The 19,060-nt window shown below is 34.1% G+C and overlaps 1 protein-coding gene and 1 non-coding gene across 2 annotated transcripts in view; both read left to right on the top strand.

The window, feature by feature from the left end:
* Positions 1-19,060, top strand: part of LOC149807292 (axotactin-like) — a 228,898-nt gene that overhangs the window by 165,909 nt on the left and 43,929 nt on the right. The window contains exons 26-29 of the mRNA XM_089964906.1: positions 858-943; positions 4,837-4,881; positions 12,891-13,047; positions 15,298-15,497. Coding sequence (XP_089821032.1) covers positions 858-943; positions 4,837-4,881; positions 12,891-13,047; positions 15,298-15,497 — 488 coding nt within the window. The remainder of the gene's footprint in view (positions 1-857; positions 944-4,836; positions 4,882-12,890; positions 13,048-15,297; positions 15,498-19,060) is intronic.
* On the top strand, positions 6,983-7,055 carry Trnal-uag (transfer RNA leucine (anticodon UAG)). The gene has a single exon. It is a non-coding gene; the product is annotated as a tRNA-Leu (tRNA).

Raw genomic sequence — 19,060 nt, 5'->3', positions numbered from 1 at the left:
CATCAGTTTCCACCAAACTTTCATTGTGGTCATTTATCTTGAGACAATGTTTGATTTAACCCAACATCTGGTTAGGGTCATCCATATCCCGGGGCATAAGATAATTTCTTTCCTAGTCTGGCTTATGCAGCAGAAGCAGGGGTATCTTCTGAGCTTCTGCACAAAATCAGCTCTTGTGGGATTTTTTCTTCTTTCTTTTTGAAGTCTTATTTTATTAACAGATAAGTGATTTCTGCTCGCTGCTCAAATATTCTTTTGTGGTGCATAACAAAATTCAACAGTATTTCATTGAGAGTGGGTGACAGTAATCTTTATTCATGCATACCTTGTATTAGTTAACTGTTATTTTAAATTGGCTTTAGAGTAATGAAGTCATGACTGTTCCTGTAAAATATACTCAGGACCCAAGGAAGGCACTTTCATTTTGGAGTAGTCGTCCACGGCTGCAATTTATAATTGTAAAATTTTCAAAGGAAATCATTGAGTAATCAGAGTACCCTGGCATATATTTTTAAAAATCTGCCTTCCCTAGATATCATGTATATTTCAATTCAGTTTAAAATTCACCTTGCACACCCCCACACTCCAGTTTCCTCCATATATAATTGCAGGTACATTTATTAAATAAAAATACTTTCTCATTGTACATCTGTCTTTACCTAAGTAAACTTACTTAGGAAACTTCTTGCACCATGTTGTAACGCATGTAGCTCTTTTCTCAGTACATATCATCAATAAATGTAGATGTGTTTTTAAATGTTTAAATTTAAGTAAGATCATAGGAACACAAAATGTCTATTAGGAGAAAAAAAGAAAATATTTATTTTCATACTTTTTTGATTTCTCTTTCAATCTAGATGGTGTTGGCAAGCCAGGTAATTTTGCAAATGGAAAGCCACATCATTTGTTGTACAGACATTCAGAGAATGAGATGGTTCTGTCAGTAAGTATCTTGTGTTTATAATTCCATCCCATAATTCCATTCCATTGTTTTACTAGTTACTGTAAAAAAAACTCTGTTGAAATGATAAACAACTCAACCATATGTAATTGCTTATAAGTTGAGTCCAGCTGCAAACTGCACAGACCCAGATCTGTCATCACATAATGCGCGTGTAGACCTGTGTCTTTGCAGCTTGTTAGAAGTTTATCAGTAGAACAGACAACACAGACTGATCTGCCAGTATAATATGTGATAGCAGTCCAGGATCTCTGTTGTTTTTATTTTGCAGTTGGGCTCATATTATTTATAGTAACTTCATTGTAATGTCCACTTATCTAACCTTATTACTTGCATGTATTTCTTACACATCATGGCCTAAAAATAAATAAAACTTTTTTAACCTTTATTTAAAGTTTCAACCATGTGCAAAAATAGTTGCTTGCCATTAAAGAATGAGTTACTGATGATTGTATACAGTTAGATATTAGTGGATTTTATGTAGGCAGTGCTTACATAGCTCTTCAGTTTTATTCATTAGTGATATCAGCTTCTTTGAAATCCATGTATAATCTTCTTGTTTTTTAGTGATTGTAGATACATCTGTTCTTTTTGTAGCAATGCATTTAGAAAGGTCTAATACAATCCAAAACTGTCTAGATGTTTCGCTGATTGGTTTTGCATGGGTACTGTGTATGCTAGCTTACAAGTCCATTCCAACTGCAAAGAACATGGATCTCAAATCTGCCTGCACACTGTGTGATGGCAGATTTGGGTCTGTGCAGTTTGCAGCTGGGTTCGACTTAAGCAAGTATATACGGTAACTGCTGTATCATGCAGGTGGCGAGATGTATTCATGATGCTCTTCTCATTCCTTATATTTTATTTTTACAACTTTAATTCTATATAAACATGATTATCCCATAGCTTGTACAACCTTGAAAAATCCCTTGATTTCAGAGGTTTCCATGCACAGTCCTTGAATTTATTGAAACAGTTCATTGATTTTGGTCCAAAACCCCTTCATATTAGCTAAGGAATGCAAAATGTTAAAATTCAACGAAAATATTTGACTTGTTAAATTTAGAGGTTTTGTTATTTATTGTTAATTTTACATTTCTCCCCCCCAAAAAAATATTAATAATAAAACAATTGGATGAAATTCAGTCATTCAGATGTTCTGGTAGTTAACAAATAGAGTAGTGTCCCTTTGCTGAAATGGCACACTAATCACATTGTAAATTTATGACAAGTTCGGTTTCTGTAAGAAAAACTTCAAAACTTCAAAACATTTGGAAGTCCATTAAAACTTTTTTAAAAGACCTTGACAAAAACTCACCATGTGCTGTACAAACAATGTATCTCCATACATTAGCATCAGACTGCAGGGTGAAAATTCACCAAAGTTGGAAGTAAACTTTTGGATGTCATAACCTTGAGTATGAGGGGTACTGTTCTTGGGTCTTTGGGAGGTCAAAGGTCCAGTGTCCCAAAAAGAATTGAAGTTGCAATGACATTTTTAAATTATATTAAAAAGATAATAAAACTTTATTTGGTATTTGCATTTCTAGCAGGAAGATAGTTCTTGTATGTTACAGATTTTGGTTATGACCTTTGAGTCACTATTTTAGGGTGGGGATGAAGACTACCTTGAGTATGTGGAGTAACATGTAATAAAAACTGGGCATGTTCAAGATGGGGAGTCAATGACATTGCTCTGAGTTATATATTCCAAACATATGTAACTGGGTGGGAACAGTACTGAATACCTTCATGCCCTTTGACATAGAATAAGTCAATTTATTTTTAAAGAACAAAGTTTCCCATACTATCATTTTTTTAATTAAAAAAATGTAACAGACTGAAATATGGGCAGAAAATCATACCACCATGTTCAGTCATGTGATATTCATGTCCATTCCTATTATTATGAAAAATAAATCTATGCATATCTTGTTTTATCCAATTTAATAGAATATATCTTGATGCTTTATTCTAGATAAGGTCTCATTTTGTGTTGTTTGCTAAAAAGTTTGAAAAGGATGATTAAGTGAGTGTTGAATGAAATAAACAGTAATTTAATTACTGCTTTTAATAGTTTTTACCATAAAGATGTCACAAGTCTACATAGTGGTTCATAAATTAATTTATCTCTTGTAATGCTTGTCCCATGCTTTCATACTGTCTTTACCCGCTTATAAGTCTAGTCCAACTGCAAACTGCACAGACCCAGATCTGCTGATACATATTGTGCTGGCAGATCTGGGTCTGTGCAGTTTGTAAGAAATAATCAGTAGAAAAAACATAGACCCGGATCTGCAAATACATTATGCTACGGCAGATCAGGATCTTTGTTTTTTGCAGCTTGGCTCAACTTATAAGCGAGTAAATAAGGTACACATTGACAATTCATAGAAACAGACTGCCATCTGAACTTTATTGGATAGTATTGGTGCTTTCTTCATTTGCCAGAATTGTTTTTCTTTTTATATTTTCAAAACTCATTTGTTCCATATGTAGAAAATGTATTTCTATAAGAATTTCATTGTCATTGTTATATATACCATCATTAATGTAAATATCCCAACCCTTAATTTTTCCAGTCACTATAGTTTCAACTTTGTAATAATTTTTTGAATAATACATACAGTTTCTGGACATCAAGCATGATTCCTGAAACTGACAAATAAATAACAAATTTGTGTTGGAATATAAACTTGGGAATGTTCCACCCATAAGGTTTTCTTTACTCAAAAGCACTAGAGTTTAATGGATGACTATCAGATCACATTGTGTAGCCACTTAATGGATGACTATCAGATCACATTGTGTAACCACTTAATGGATGAATATTAGATCATATTGTGTAGCCACTTAATGGATGACTATCAGATCACATTGTGTAACCACTTAATTATCATGTGGATTAACTGAACTTGTTGTTATTGGTCACTTGAAATGCACCACAACTCATGATTATGTAGTTCCTTAAACAAGCGGCCAACATTGATTAGTTTCAAAAGATCTTGTAATCTCTATTTTATTCAATGGCAGATCTTCCCTTGATAACTTCATTTTAGACTTCTTCTGTTTGGTTTTGAGACCTATAGTAGCATTTTAAATAACCAAAATATCACTGTATTGTTGGATGGTTTCAGTCTTTTGTGAAAGAAAATGTAGTTTATCTTTAATTTGAATAGACTTGCATCAGTTTCTTGATATATTCAGTTATCACAATCTTGATATCATGAAACAGTCATGATATCAGAACTCACTTCAATCTGCAGTTGTGTACATTTTTGTAATCTGGGTCATGGCCACTGTTAGAGACAATTTTCTGGCAATTATTGAGACTTGTTTGGCTTTAATCAGCTGCTTTTGTTAATACTTTATTTTCACTCAACCAGATTCAGCAAATATCTGCCATGGTTCGTTAAGTTTCCCCAAGTTTACAGAAATTAAAGTAATGACATTACTGTGAACATTTGGGTAATGTGATTGGTTGTAATCAACAGCAATTCATGTACACAAACAGACTGTCATGACTTTACAAAGAAAAAGAAAAAAACCCACCAGAACTGAAACCAGAAATCATTATTGGTAAAAGAAAACACCCAAATATTATTCTGTAAGTGTTCTTTTTTGCCAGGCAAGGACATACTGCAACCTAGTTTCCCTAACCCACTTCTGAACTTATTGAACTTCCCAGGTATATCAACACACAAGCTTGAGAATAAAGATATTAATTTTCTGGACAAGATATTTGAGAATAATTGCAATATTCTAAATTGCATGTTTGAACAGAAGGAATATTTATTATTTTTAAATGTCGGGATATTTACATTTTTGACTATTTTTTTATATAACTGTTATGTATGACTTTGTATCAACAACAGGTTCGGAAAGAGGATCATCATAAATTTAGGAACACATCTTTGAGTGTAAGTAAATGCGCACTGCCAAGCGGCTTGTATAGAACTAGCAGAATACTATATAAAACTGCCTAATCAGATTAGTAATGCTATCCAACAGTTTTTCCTCTTATTGAATACCAGGCCCATGCAAAAAAATTTGACCACAAAATATATACTGGAGTATCAGGTTTCCAGTTGGTTCTGTGTTCAATGAATACTGGTATGTAACATACATGAAACTCTACTATTTCCTCTCACTACTTAATATATTTTATCCAAAAATGAAACTCTACTATTTCCTCTCACTACTTGATATATTTTATCCAAAAATGAAACTCTACTATATCCTTTCACTACTTGATACATTTTATCCAAAAATGGTCCCCATTTAAAATAATTTGATGGGAGAAATATTATGCCACATGGTGTTTGTAACAGTAGTCTGGAAATTGACTTAATTTGGTTCAATGTGGAGAAATAAAGTACCATATATACTCACTTATAATTTGAGTCCAACAACATAGTCCCTGATTTTATATCTTTTAATGTACCAGCAGATCAGGGTCCATCTTGTTTCTTCTACTGATTACTTATAACAAACTACATAGACCCAGATCTTCCAGCACATTATTTGACAGCAGATCTGGGTTGGTGCAATTTATAGTTAGACATGACTTATAAGTGAGTATATACAGTAAAGCAAATTTCATATCATCCTCACAAGAAATGACTGCTTGTATCAAAAGCAAAATGGAGAAAAGTTAAAAGTATTACAAGTAGATATTTTCTAGGCTGGATGTCGTGAATCTACCTGTTATCTGATACTTAAGTACATAATGTGGTCTTAAAAAAACATGGAAGGATAACTTTTATGATGTGTTATTAAAACAATGCAAATTAAAGTTTTATTGTCTTTTTCCATTCTTGTGGTTTTCCATCATTTCTTTCTCTTTATTCAAACCCCCATTTTCTTTCAGCCTGAATCAAATTTATCTTATAAATGCTATCCCATTGAATTGTAAACTTTACCTTTCTCATCGCTAATGTTGCAACTCTTATGTTGAAAAGAAAAATCAAAATCTGCAGAAATATTTGGAAATTGAATAATACTTACCAAGCTAAAGTTTGATGATAATTTCATTAAATCTGTAGTACCCTTAGGGATCACATGAGAGGATGCATAGGTCACATGACTGGTCTTTCTTTAGAGAATTCACAGAACACAAGATGAGAGACTGGGAGCTTGGTTGGGTATGTGATACCAAAGGATACTACAGGTTAAATGAAATTGTCATCAAACTTCAACTTGATAAGTATCATTTAATTTTTTTATTTCATTAACAATTCCATACCCTAAGAGACCTCACAGATGTTTAGAGTGTATCATGTGATAAAAGCATGGTAGGGTAAAAAAAAAACAAATCACTGCACATCATAAAATCATGAAAATTTTTTATAGAGACAAATTCAGCTGAACATGGTAAACGCATGTTATGAATTTACCGTCAATGGGTTGGAGCTGATTCAAACAGCATTTCAATGAATGTCAAGCCATATCAAATAGGTTTTGGATAATATTGAGTATCTGCTCCATCCAACCATGTTTACTGTTGTAGTCACAGGTACCTTCTCTGAAAAAGTAGCACTAGCAAAAGTCATTCTTATACTATGTACAGTAAAAATTCAGTATTGATGCCAGAAATGTGCAAGGTGGATTTTAATCATCTTAAAATAATGTCCCTGTTCACTTTCCAAAAAAGGGCCTTGAGACTTATGAATAGTTTGATTTCATTATTGGTAATACTTTTTGTCTAAACATCTACAAGAGTGACTGTACAAGTCATCTGTCTGGTGCAGATTTCACCCAGATGATTTTCCTGGACATGATTGCTTACAAAATCACCTATTATAAAGGTAACACTGTTCTCATTTACACTCAAATTTCTAAGATTTAAAAATGATGGGTTTGCCTTTTGTGCCAAGAAAACAATGCTAGAAGCATAATCAGTGCATGTGAGAGGAATTTCAAGGGAGGTATATGAACTAGTGAAAATGACTATAAGTATCTTAGCATAGTATTGACATCCCATGTGACTACATTCTTGGATAAATTATGTTTCTTGTTACCGCTCCGGTGGCTTAGTGGTTAGAACATCTGCCTTAGATGCGGGAGGTCATGGGTTCGATCCCCGACCGAGGCATTAAGAGGTTAGTGTTGGGACTGGTTGGCCTGATGTCAGGATAATGTGACTGGGTGGGATATCATGCTACTTGTCTGCGTCATGATGCCCCAGTTTTAAACATCACTATAAACTGCCACACTGCAGACATTATAGCAGTATGACTGAAAAATTGTTAAAGCTACATTAAAAATCCAAATCACACACACACACTCTTGTTAAATATACATGCCCTAAAACATTTGAGCAATGGGTGTTGAGAATAATGTGAACCATTTGACAAAACAAGAACTGTGCTAATAGCAGATTTGGCTGTACTGATGGCACTGTATCTTAATCCGTTATGATAAGCTAAATCATAGTTAACTCTACACCCCCCCTTATGTTAATATTATCACTATGAACCATGTGAAGCTTGGGAACAGAGACAGGCGATTGGTGAAATGCACATTTTAAATCCACCAATGAACAAGCTTGAGACCTTTGCTACTGAAAACCATGTGACTTTCAAAATAGTAATCCTTACGAAATTTCAAATTGTAGTTCTTCTCTGTGCCAAGGGCTCTGTAGCACAGGGGCATGTATGGCACTCCAGGGTCACTGGCAACCATATTTCCAATCAATCTAACTAACAAAATCCCAAAATGGGAAAGGAAAATGGCTTAGCAAGCACTGGCAATAAGATAGTGAACTGTCAGCCTTTTTGTGTAAGGCAAACAGTCTTGTAAATAAAATTAAGAATAAAGCCCCCAAACACAATAACTTGATTTAACAGATCACAGGATATCCACCAAATGCAGTGTCTTGTACATTTGTTACATGATCAGTGAATATGTCTGCCATTAATAAACTCATCAATGTACATTACATTACAATGGCCAGTATTGCACAAGCATGCAAAAATAGGCTTTAATAACTGTGTGAATACTTGAGGAGTAGTGGACAACCCATTTGGAAGGCAAGCGGATTCATGAACTGTGTTGTTGCAACAAAATCTTGTCTGTGCAAAGCATGAATATGAATAGAATAAACAGCAGAATCAAAATTTTCTTTCTCAATGATGTTTTTCTATGCATTGATTCAAATGTTTGCAGTCAAGAATCAATCTGTGCGTACCATCCTTCTTGAGTCTTAAAAAATGTGCCTAAGAGAAACATTTTTATTTTGGCAAGTTGGAATATGGACTGACAGCATTTGAGCATGAAAACTATTTTAAACTATTCAGTGCAGCGAAAATCCTATTACTGGGAGGTAAGGACAACTGATTACTAGAGAGGCTTTGTTGGAGATCAGCTTGTGGCTGTCACAACTGTTCATTTTCAGTGCACTGGTTATTTATCTGGTCTGTGTGTGATTATGTTTATGTCACATGACTCTTGTGACATTGCTAGAGTCAAAGAGGGCAAGAATAGCCTTGTTGAGCGATAAGACTGTCCCGCAGTTCTGTGATCCCCACCAGCATGCTGCACCTCAAGGTCATGAATGTTATCAGTACTAGATATAGTTGCAGTTGGAATCCTCAAGAATAAAACCCTTTGTTCTTCTCTCATGATGTCACTTGAGGCAAACAGGGCAATAGTAGCCCTGTTAACTGCTCCAACACTAACCCAACAATATGCTCAAGTTTGTTGTCATGAACGATATTATTACTTGATATAGTTGCAGTGGAAACCTTTTGTTCATCTGTAACCGTGAACAGTCAGCCATAGTTTCTTGCAAAAATCCATGTGCAACCAAGGGGGTGTTTTTAGTTTTGCTGGGAGTCCATAATCTGCTATAATGGTGGCAGCACCGACCATTAAAATTACTATAAGAATGAATTGCTGTAAATTAGGTACAATATAAAAGTAACAGTATGAACAAATCCAATGGTCTTTGACAGGAGCCTTGATAAACATGAAGAAAATCCCTGTTCTCATGGAAATACTTCAAAAACACAAACTGACCATCACTTTTGACTAACTCATGTGACCTATGCATCATGTTGTGGGATCCCTTAGGATACGGAAGTGTAATGAAATGGTTCTTTTATCATTATCCAATTCAAAAGCTAGCCAGGATTGCTATCAGAAGCCAAGAGCTAGAAATTATCCCCCGCTTGTTTTGCTTTTAATTATGGCTACTTTATTGATGTTAATGGGATTCTAACTTTTGTTTGGAAGGATTTATCTTCCTGAATATTTTTGCAGTTTGTATTATTTATGTTTCTACATACTCTCTACTGGACCAATGGGCAGATCCATTGAATCTGTTAAGTATTTATGTAACCATTAATCTGATTCGATGCAGCTAAAATATTTCCATTCGCAGAATCATAATGTTTATCCATACAGCTTATACCAATTTTTAAATATGGAGAGTGCTCAAGGGGAATAAACCTTACTGGAATACTTTCATAGGGAATTCCTTATAAAAAGTCAACACAGTGGATCAGCCACAGTAGTCTCATTCCATCTGCAAGAATGAGACAGTCCTTTTCTTTACTGATATGCCATTCAAATTTGTACTTACCCATATGCTTGTAATAGTGGTGATTATTTCTGGGAATGATTCACTTTCCAAATTGCAAGTGATTGACATTTCCCTGCAGGGCAATTTGTAATCAGATTATGGTTTCTTGTAATTATAGTTGTACAATCTAGAAGATATTGTGGTAAGAATGACTACTGTGAATTCATTTATTTTCATGGGTATAAATTCTTGTGGTTTTGCAACAAAAATATTTTTTTGCATAGCACTTCAGTTTATGATTTGAGGAAGGATACCCCTTCTTTCTACAGAAGCATCATTGTTCAGTGGGTCTTTGAATTTTCAGTGTTTAGAAGTTTATGAAAATTGGTACTCACAGAAAATAGTGAATTCACAGGTCTCTACATATGAAATCAATCTATATAATATTATCTGTTGTGATCACATTGACATTTTAATTTTAGTAGCTTTGTGAAAATATTGAAATGGAAAACTTCCAATACATTAGCTATCAAACATTTTGTAGAACATTTTTGTTAAATATAAGAGTATCACACAAAGTTTGTGCACTTCCTTGAAATTTTGTTTAATGTGCAGGATTTTTTCTTTTAAAGTTCAAGGCATTGAAATTCTTGAAAATTGACTCATGTTTGCTCTTTTTTAAATTATTTTGGACCATTTTATTGTTGTATGTTGGCTCCTGGAATATTTACATGATTGGTTCATTGATGATTTAAGATTGTTATGATAAACTTGTTTATTTCTTCTGTTGATTCCTTTTGGTTTTTACAACATCTTTGGGTCTCATGGTTGGTCAGCTGATTATGGGCAACTGGATTCAAAAGACATGTTGTGATATCCTTTATTCTGGCATACAGTAGTCCTTTGTTAACAGCTCCAAACAATTTAAAAATTGGTACTTTTTCTGTATGTTTCTTATCTATACCATTGATAAATGCCACAGGCAATGATACTATTGTGTAGTTTTTATTGGTAGATGTGTGATATTGACATCTTCCATGGTTGAAGGCATCAGGGTTTCTCCATCATTTTGTTTTGTGTGTTGACGTGTGGGGTGAATGCAGTATAATCAGTAAAGAGTGCCATAAAATGTAATTTGTGATGGAGTTCAACTAAATTGGAAGGACATCCAGCAGTTACAGAGGACATCCATTATCCTTAGTGGACACTTAACCCCTTGCCTCCCTTTGTACACATCCACTGTAATGAGAGTACAGTCCAAAAGTCACAATGCATATACTGTATTTGAGACCCTAGAAAGTCTTGGAAAAATCCATACATTTCACTTTGGTGGAAGTGTATAAATCTTATCACATGCGATCTATCAGAATCCTGGAAATTAGGTTTTTGTGGTCCTATGACCTTTAGTTAGACCAAGGATCCAGAAGACTCTTGGACTATCCAGTAGGTAATAATAATTTATATGCTAGTGGTTGTCTTAAACAACTATCCACTTTATCCTCTTACATGCACACAAACTGTAAATCTGTTCTCTGATGCATGCTTATTACCTCATTTTACTTTTTCACTTAATAATACCAAGACATGGTTTTCAATATTATGTGTGAGGCAGCACTTGCTAATACCAGTGTCACAGCACCATTTAAGCAAGTACACATTTATTATTTTATTTTTGTTCCATACTTGCAGTAAATGACAGTACAAAATGATTGTTACATTTCTTAGGTTTTTGGTGATTGTTCTTGATGTGATTGAGGTACCAACATTAGCAGTGCTTTCTATAAACAGTTATAAGATTGATATTCATCAGGTAACAATTTTCACTGACCGCATGCTTACCGCTGACCATAAATATAATGGCCAAGTTAACACTTGTCCATCTATGAATACAGTATAACTCTTCAACAATCCTCAAATTTCAGTACAGACAATAATGTAATATTTGGAAATCCATGAAAATTAATACCTACAAATATAAAAGAATTCACATTTCACGGTTTTGTTTTTTCATCATTTCAGTTGTTCTGAAATTCAAAACTATGGTTTAAAAAAAATTAGTTTGTCTCTTAGGGTAACTATTATTTGTATTTGGATGCATAGCTGTACATGAATTTATTGCATGAAAGAATCATTTACATTGAAAACAAACTGAATGCTCAAATCTCCTTTGTTATAATGTTATATATAATGTGGTGCTGCTATGGACTCTTTGACCAATATTAAACCCATTAAAATGGTCTGTAGAATTGGGTTGTAAAAGACATCAATCAGGCTTGGTAGTATGTCATTGTTCCCTGAATAACTCATTCACAACAGAGTACAGAATCATGAATTGCAGCATAAGTGAGCATGTGGATTCCTGTGGTACCCAGGGGATGTTAAGAAATGGACCGACATTGACACTGAGCACAGGGATGGGGGGGGGGAATACATTGTTGAATACTTGTTTTTTAATACCAAAATAGTTGTCAGCAGATAACTTCTTTTCTAATGAAGATGTTTGCTTTTCAGTATAAATTACCTTTATTTTCAACATAACCAGTCCTAGAAAGATCATAAAAAACATTACTCGCAAGAGGTGTCAATACATTGTTATGCACCATTTAGTAAACATCTGAGTGTCAGTTTGGTAATTTTGAGTTTGCATGTCCATGATGAACCCAAATGTGTTAGCACTTGGGGACCCCAACTACTCCTTTACAGTGAGGGAGAACTGTACATAGTAGCATGCATGTAAACATTCCATATGGAGGAAAAACTTTCCACAGGATTAAAATCAATAAATTATCAATTTTAATAGCAGTGAATCATTTATCATATACATTCAATACCAAATTTTAGTTATACAATATATTTTTTTTCACATGCATGTATAGTACGTGTTTAATCATTTATATAATTTTTCATTCAGTAAATTTCAATTTTTATTTTTATATATAAATATTTAATATGAAATTTTGTTTCAGCAAAGTGTTGGTTCCAATAAGATGTCATAAGTTTATTGTATCAGGGGAATATATCATCTACTCACTGATAGGGAATGATTGAAAACTATTGAAGTGCTAAGCATGTCATCGGCACATTTTTAAGTTATTGTGAAATAATATGATTTCAGCTACCATTGTAATTGTCCCTAGAAGGGAAAGTGAAAATACAAATAAATGATCTTGAGCTGTCTGTATGTGTGTGCATTTTTTGAGTGACAAACTTTATGAAATAATATGGCTGTTTTAGTTGTGTTTGATCTTAAGAATGAAGTATTATGTTTTTTGTACTTGAATAATTCTCATTTTCAGTATAAGTATATCATTGCATAAGTAATTTAACCAACATTCACCCAAGGACCAGTTTCTAATGAGGAGTAAATCATGGATATTAGCTTGTTTTTCTTGAATCTGCTTATAGCTGGATGAGGAGGGTATTGGGAGAGTTACAGTTCCTAGTGCAGGTTTAGACGAATTGGATACCATCTTGGTTGGTGGGATTCCACAGGCAGTCATCCAGAATATTCCTGATGCTATGGCGTATGCTAACTATGCCAACTTTACAGGATGTATTTCAGGTAGACAATTTATCATTAGTGTTCTCCTGTATTTTCTTTTTATTAACCTAACTTCTAATCTGCAAATCCAGCGAGGAATGGGTGTTTGTACAGTTGAAACATTTTTACACGTCTACAGGTCTGAACCTGATGCCTGTACAGGTAATAATTAATTTTTGTTGCCAATCATTCATTGACTATGGTTCTTCAGGTTATCAAGTTTTCTTAACTGTGAAAATCACCCCTAAATCACCTAGTTCTACAATATGTACCTTTGAGGATATTTTCTCATAATTGTTTTAATTTGTTTAGTCTCTGCAAAGTAATTTGTTATTTTTAATTGACTAAATTGGACGCATAAGAAGACAGTGCACACATCAAGTTGTTAATTTATTTGTATATTTTTTTGTTTTTTAAGTTTGCAGAATAAAGTAGAATACACATCATACTTGTCTGTCATGAGCTGGCCCCATTGCAATTAATCATATGTATGTGTCATGAGCTGGCCCTTTGCAATTATTCATATGTATGTGTCATGAGTTGGCCCCTCTGCAAGTAATCATACATACCTGTAATGAGCTGGCCCTTTGCAGTTAATCTCACTTATCTGTCATTAGCTGTCCTCTTTGCAAATGATCACACAATTTGTCATGAGCTGGCCAGTTTTGCAAATAATCATTCTTAACTGTCATGAACTGGCCTGTTTGCAGGTAATCATACTTATATATCATAAGCTGTCCCCTTTGCAAGTAATCATACATACCTGTCATGAGCTGGCCCCATTGCAAGTGATCGTTTGGTTGTTTGCTGTCTACATTTTACTTTTTGCTGCCTGCTTCATCTTTCTAGCAATAAAAATTTGTAGAAATCAGTTACTGTTAGCAGTGAAAAGTCTGGGAGTCTTAAAGTCCTCAATGACAGTTAGCATTTAGAGCATCCTCATCTATGTCATGTATAAGTCTGATAATTCCAACTCGATGAAAGAGATTCATAGGTAATCACAGTGATACTTCTTTTTGGTGGCTGAACATCCAGCTAGATGTGCAAAGAACAGAACAGTCTTGTAACATGATAGCCGTCTTAACAAAATACTTGATGACCTTTCAACAGTCAGTGAAAGCTGCTATTTAATTTTTAATGTTATTCCTGCAACTTTAAAATGAAAAATATTGAAGAAATCATTTGGTTATGAAATTATTATGATGTAATAGCAGGTATTGGCTTGAGGTCAGTTAAAAGTGGCCATTTTTTATATCTGATTTTTGTAGCAGGCAAAGGAGAGGCCAAGGATGTTCCAGTTGATGCAAACTAATCATTTGCAGCCTATGTTAAGAGTTGAATATGTATGTATGTATGTATGTATGTATGTATGTGTGTGTATATATATATATATATATATATATATATATATATATATATATATATATATATATATGTATATATATAGGCAGAGCACTCATTGTTCAACCAGTTTTCTCTGTTTCCCAACATATGTTTCCAATAGTAAGTTGTTAGACTTTGGGATTGTGACACATTTCCTCAGGATATGCTTGTAATGTGGGAGGAGGGGATTAACTTTCATAAAGGGGAAATTTCCCACATAAAAGCCCAATAACCCCTATAAAAGAAGTATTCCATCACTATCCACCCTCCAAACAATCTATCTAGGAGTTCCTGCAAATTGCTTGGGCCCAACTAGGCCCCTGATATTTGCTGCAGCAGAAAATAGACTTTCAAATTTATGTTTAGTGCATTGTAATAATAATAATAACAATAATAATAATAATAATAATAATAATAATAATAATAATAACAATAATAAATAAACAATAATAAATATTATCATTATGTGTGTGTGATTTTGATTTTTAATGTAGCTTTAACAATTTTTCAGTCATATCACTACAATGTTTGCAGTGTGGCAGTTTATAGTAATGTCGAGCACTGGGGCATCATGCCACAGACATGTGCATCATGTCCCACCCATTTACATTATCCTGACACCAGGCCAACCCATCCTAACACTAACCTCTTAATGCTGAGCTCCTAGCAAGGCAACTGTTTGTACCATTTTTATAAGTCTTTGGTTTGACTGGGCCAGGGTTTGAACCCATGACCTCCCGTATCTGAGACGGATGCTCTAACCACTAGGCCAATTTAGTGGTTCATTGTTATTATTATTATTAATATTATTATTATTATTATTATCATAATATATTATATAGGGTATAGTATATTATTGCATGCATTATTATTTTTAATGTTTTTCAGACTTTTCATTCTATCGTGTGGAGAATGTTCAGAAGGAACCCATACAGCTGCAGCCGCTGAAGGACTTGCGTACATTTGGTGCAACAGAATTCTTAGAAGTGTTTGGGCCCCTACTTAAAGAATGTAGTACAAGGCCCATTACTACAGACGTAATCCAAACCACTCCCATGTTTAAAGTCTCAATCACGGATTACCCCACAGTAAGTTATCCAGTACAAACAGTATGCACAACCAAACACATTAAACATTAAGTCCAACTATCATCATGTTTTCTCTTTCCATATGACTGTTGCACCTGATCAGACCTTCTTTAAGTCAATTTATAGTCAGATTATATATTTTGTTCACTGAATTACATAGAACATTTTGTTCATGGGTGGGTACTTGATGCACCTCATCCTGAATAACTCAGTCAGTGGAGTGTAAAAAAAGGATAGTGGAACAAGTAAAGGTGCAAGATACATGGCAGACTCCAAGTTTGGTTGACAGTTGGAGTGAAAGGGAGAGGGGTTGGAGGGGCTTAGCAGCATTCTTGTAGGAGAATTTTAGGAAAAATTGCTGAATGAAATTGAGTCTTGTCTAGATTTTTTCAAAATCAGCATGATACATGTCAATGAAACAGGTCATTTAGTGCTAGTGGTCTAAGACCACCAGAGCATATGAAATGAATTGTCCGTACGTTGATGTATATTATCCATCTGTTATCGATCCATCACTACTTCTTCTAAATTACTTGGAGGATTGCCGTGAAACTTCATACATACACATTCTTCCCATGGTCTAGTTGGTCCTAAATAAAAATGGCACCACTTAGACAACACGGTGATCATCATGCAAATCTTGTCACTGCTTTTCCTGAATGGTGGTCATATTAACATGGGCTTTTGACCAGAAGATTCCTTTTGACGTCTTGGTCCTGAATGAAAATGGTTCCAGTCTGACATACAATCTCTCTCAGTGTCTGTCTGTCTCTCCCTCTCTCTCTCTCTCATGCAAACAAAAATATACATACAGATGTTGATCGCTTTATAGATGTGGTAATATTGTAAACCTTCCAAGTCTGTACTGAGTACACTTAACTTTGCAAAACTGGTTTTGTGTTCTGATTTAACAAAGTAAAATTTTACCTGCCCATGTCTTCAATGCATCTTATGACTGATGGGAGATTGCAGACATAGAATTTTCATTATATTCATTTAAAATCTATACACAGAGATGAATTTATGTGTTTGAATCACAAACGACAGCGGCTGCAATTTATTTTTGTGTTAATTTCATTTGGTTGGTCACACATCTCAATTTTTAGCATTTAAAAATAGTTCATCTAAAAGTTTATTTAGTAATTATTAACAGCAGGTTGTGGTCACATGATGGCCTTTGACTAATGAAATTACCTGTTACATGAAATATATTGATTGCAAACAATAATCTGTTAATTAGCTTGTGTTGTGTGAAAGAGGCATAAAGTTCTCAAGAGAGCTCATAATAATGGTAACTTAACCACTGAGTTGATTGAGTTGTGTTAACTGCTAATAATAAAATTAACTTAACCACTGAGTTGAGTTGTGTTAACTGCTCATAATAATGGTAACTTAGCCACTGAGTTGAGTTGTGTTAACTGCTCATAATAATGGTAACTTAGCCACTGAGTTGAGTTGTGTTAACTGCTCATAATAATGGTAACTTAGCCACTGAGTTGAGTTGTGTTAACTGCTCATAATAATGGTAACTTAGCCACTGAGTTGAGTTGTGTTAACTGCTCATAATAATGGTAACTTAGCCACTGAGTTGAGTTGTGTTAACTGCTCATAATAATGGTAACTTAACCACTGAGTTGAGTTAATATTCTTTTCATTTGATAAATGTATTTGATATTCCTATGTTCATGAGCCAAAAGAAGTTGATTTTTAGTATACACGTATATAGGTTATTAACTAAGTATTGAAAAATTTTGGGCCCAAGGTCATATGATGCAAGATGCCCGAGTTTGCAAAAGCATTCAACAACACATGAATGATGCCCAGCAGTTGTTCACACTCAGCCAGTAACCTTGAAAACAAGCATATTAATGATTCTGTTATAGGAATAATGCAATTAAAACAACAATTATTTCAGTGTTTTATTGAACACCGTGCAATCACACACACTGCTTTATTGGAAGCATGTGCATTCATGGGATGAGGTTCATTCAATAGTTAATAAAACTAAGCTTTGTTAAAGGAGGGAATGTCATATAGTCAAAGAAACACAATGAAATCATACTACTTTATTATGAAAAATTGATGTAATACATCAGTGATAGTTGACAAGACAATTATGACAAGATAAGCCAGAAAATTTCTGTCTTAGGTTATCATTGTGATTGTCTCAGATGTTGTTTCATGGTGGTGGGTAAATGTTAAATCGCTGTGTGCATCATCATTGCTGCCAGGGTACTGTAGTCCATTGATTTTGACTAATAAAAAAGTTATAGGTTCCGTTTGGAGTCACTTGTGTTTCATTAAATTCATAGCACAGGTTAAAATAATGCTGTTCAGAGCAGAAAGAAAGTACACTATTTAAGTAAAAGTGTAATGTTGCCTGACATATTGTATCTAAGGTCAGCTTAATTATCAGTCTGTCTGTCTCCTGTGTACTAACAGCAGTAATTTGCATTCATTAGCTGTCCATTTTCAATATCTTTATAAATCATATTAATTCGTTTGGTGTTTTTTATATTTCTTTTATGCCAGTTTAAGTTCCTGGATGTATTCAGACTTTCTTCATTTTGATTTTGATGATGGATAAGAACTAAATATTATTAAGCTGTGTTGTCTCAGTGATTAGTGTGCCAGACTCATGACCAAAAGGGTGCAGGTTGAATTCTTAACATCATACCTGATTCAGTCAGCTATCATGGTGTTTCTTTAGTCACTCTACTCCAATTGCCTCAGCACTAAATAACCTACTTGTGTTGCTGTGCTGTAAAGCACCAAATCCAACCAAAGAGTCATTGTCAGCCTGGTGGTCACCAGATTTTGTTATTTAGCTACAGCCAGAAGTAGTTAATCAAATGCAGACACATTTACCATATAAACAAGCAGGGAATTCTTTTACATAACTACTGTCAGTACCACTGGATATTGACTATTGGCAACAACGTTAAACTAATGGGACTGTTTATTAATCATATAAAGAAATGTATTTACATGATGGTATTTTATTGTTCTCTCTTTTTATTGCCCATTTATATTAGATTTTCTTAGGACAATTTAGAGTTTGAAAACTATGTTGTGTGAATAGTGGATGACCACTATGATGGAACTTTGGCTAAATAAAGTCTAACTGGGTAATCATCATAAGTCCAGATTATGGTTTGATTTTGTAGACCAGTTTACAGTTTGGTTATCTAGTCTTGTGTATGACCCATTCATGAAGATCAGTTTATGCTTTGCTATATAGACTAGTTATGTTGTTTTTTTTAGACCAGTTAATGGTTTGGTTATGTAGACCAGTTTATGGTTTGTTTATGTAGCCCAGCTTATGGTTTGTTTATGTAGCCCAGCTTATGGTTTGTTTATGTAGTGCAGTTTGTGGTTTGGTTATGTAGAGCAGTTTGTGGTTTGTTTATGTAGACCAGCTTATGGTTTGTTTATGTATAGCAGTTTGTGGTTTGTTTATGTAGACTAGCTTATGGTTTGGTTATGTAGACCAGCTTATGGTTTGTTTATGTAGACCAGCTTATGGTTTGTTTATATAGACCAGCTTATGGTTTGTTTATGTA

Source organism: Sinohyriopsis cumingii, chromosome 1 (assembly GCF_028554795.1).
Source record: "Sinohyriopsis cumingii isolate HCF-2022 chromosome 1, ASM2855479v2, whole genome shotgun sequence".
NCBI lineage: Eukaryota > Metazoa > Mollusca > Bivalvia > Unionida > Unionidae > Sinohyriopsis > Sinohyriopsis cumingii.
This window is presented reverse-complemented; position numbering and strand designations above follow the sequence as displayed.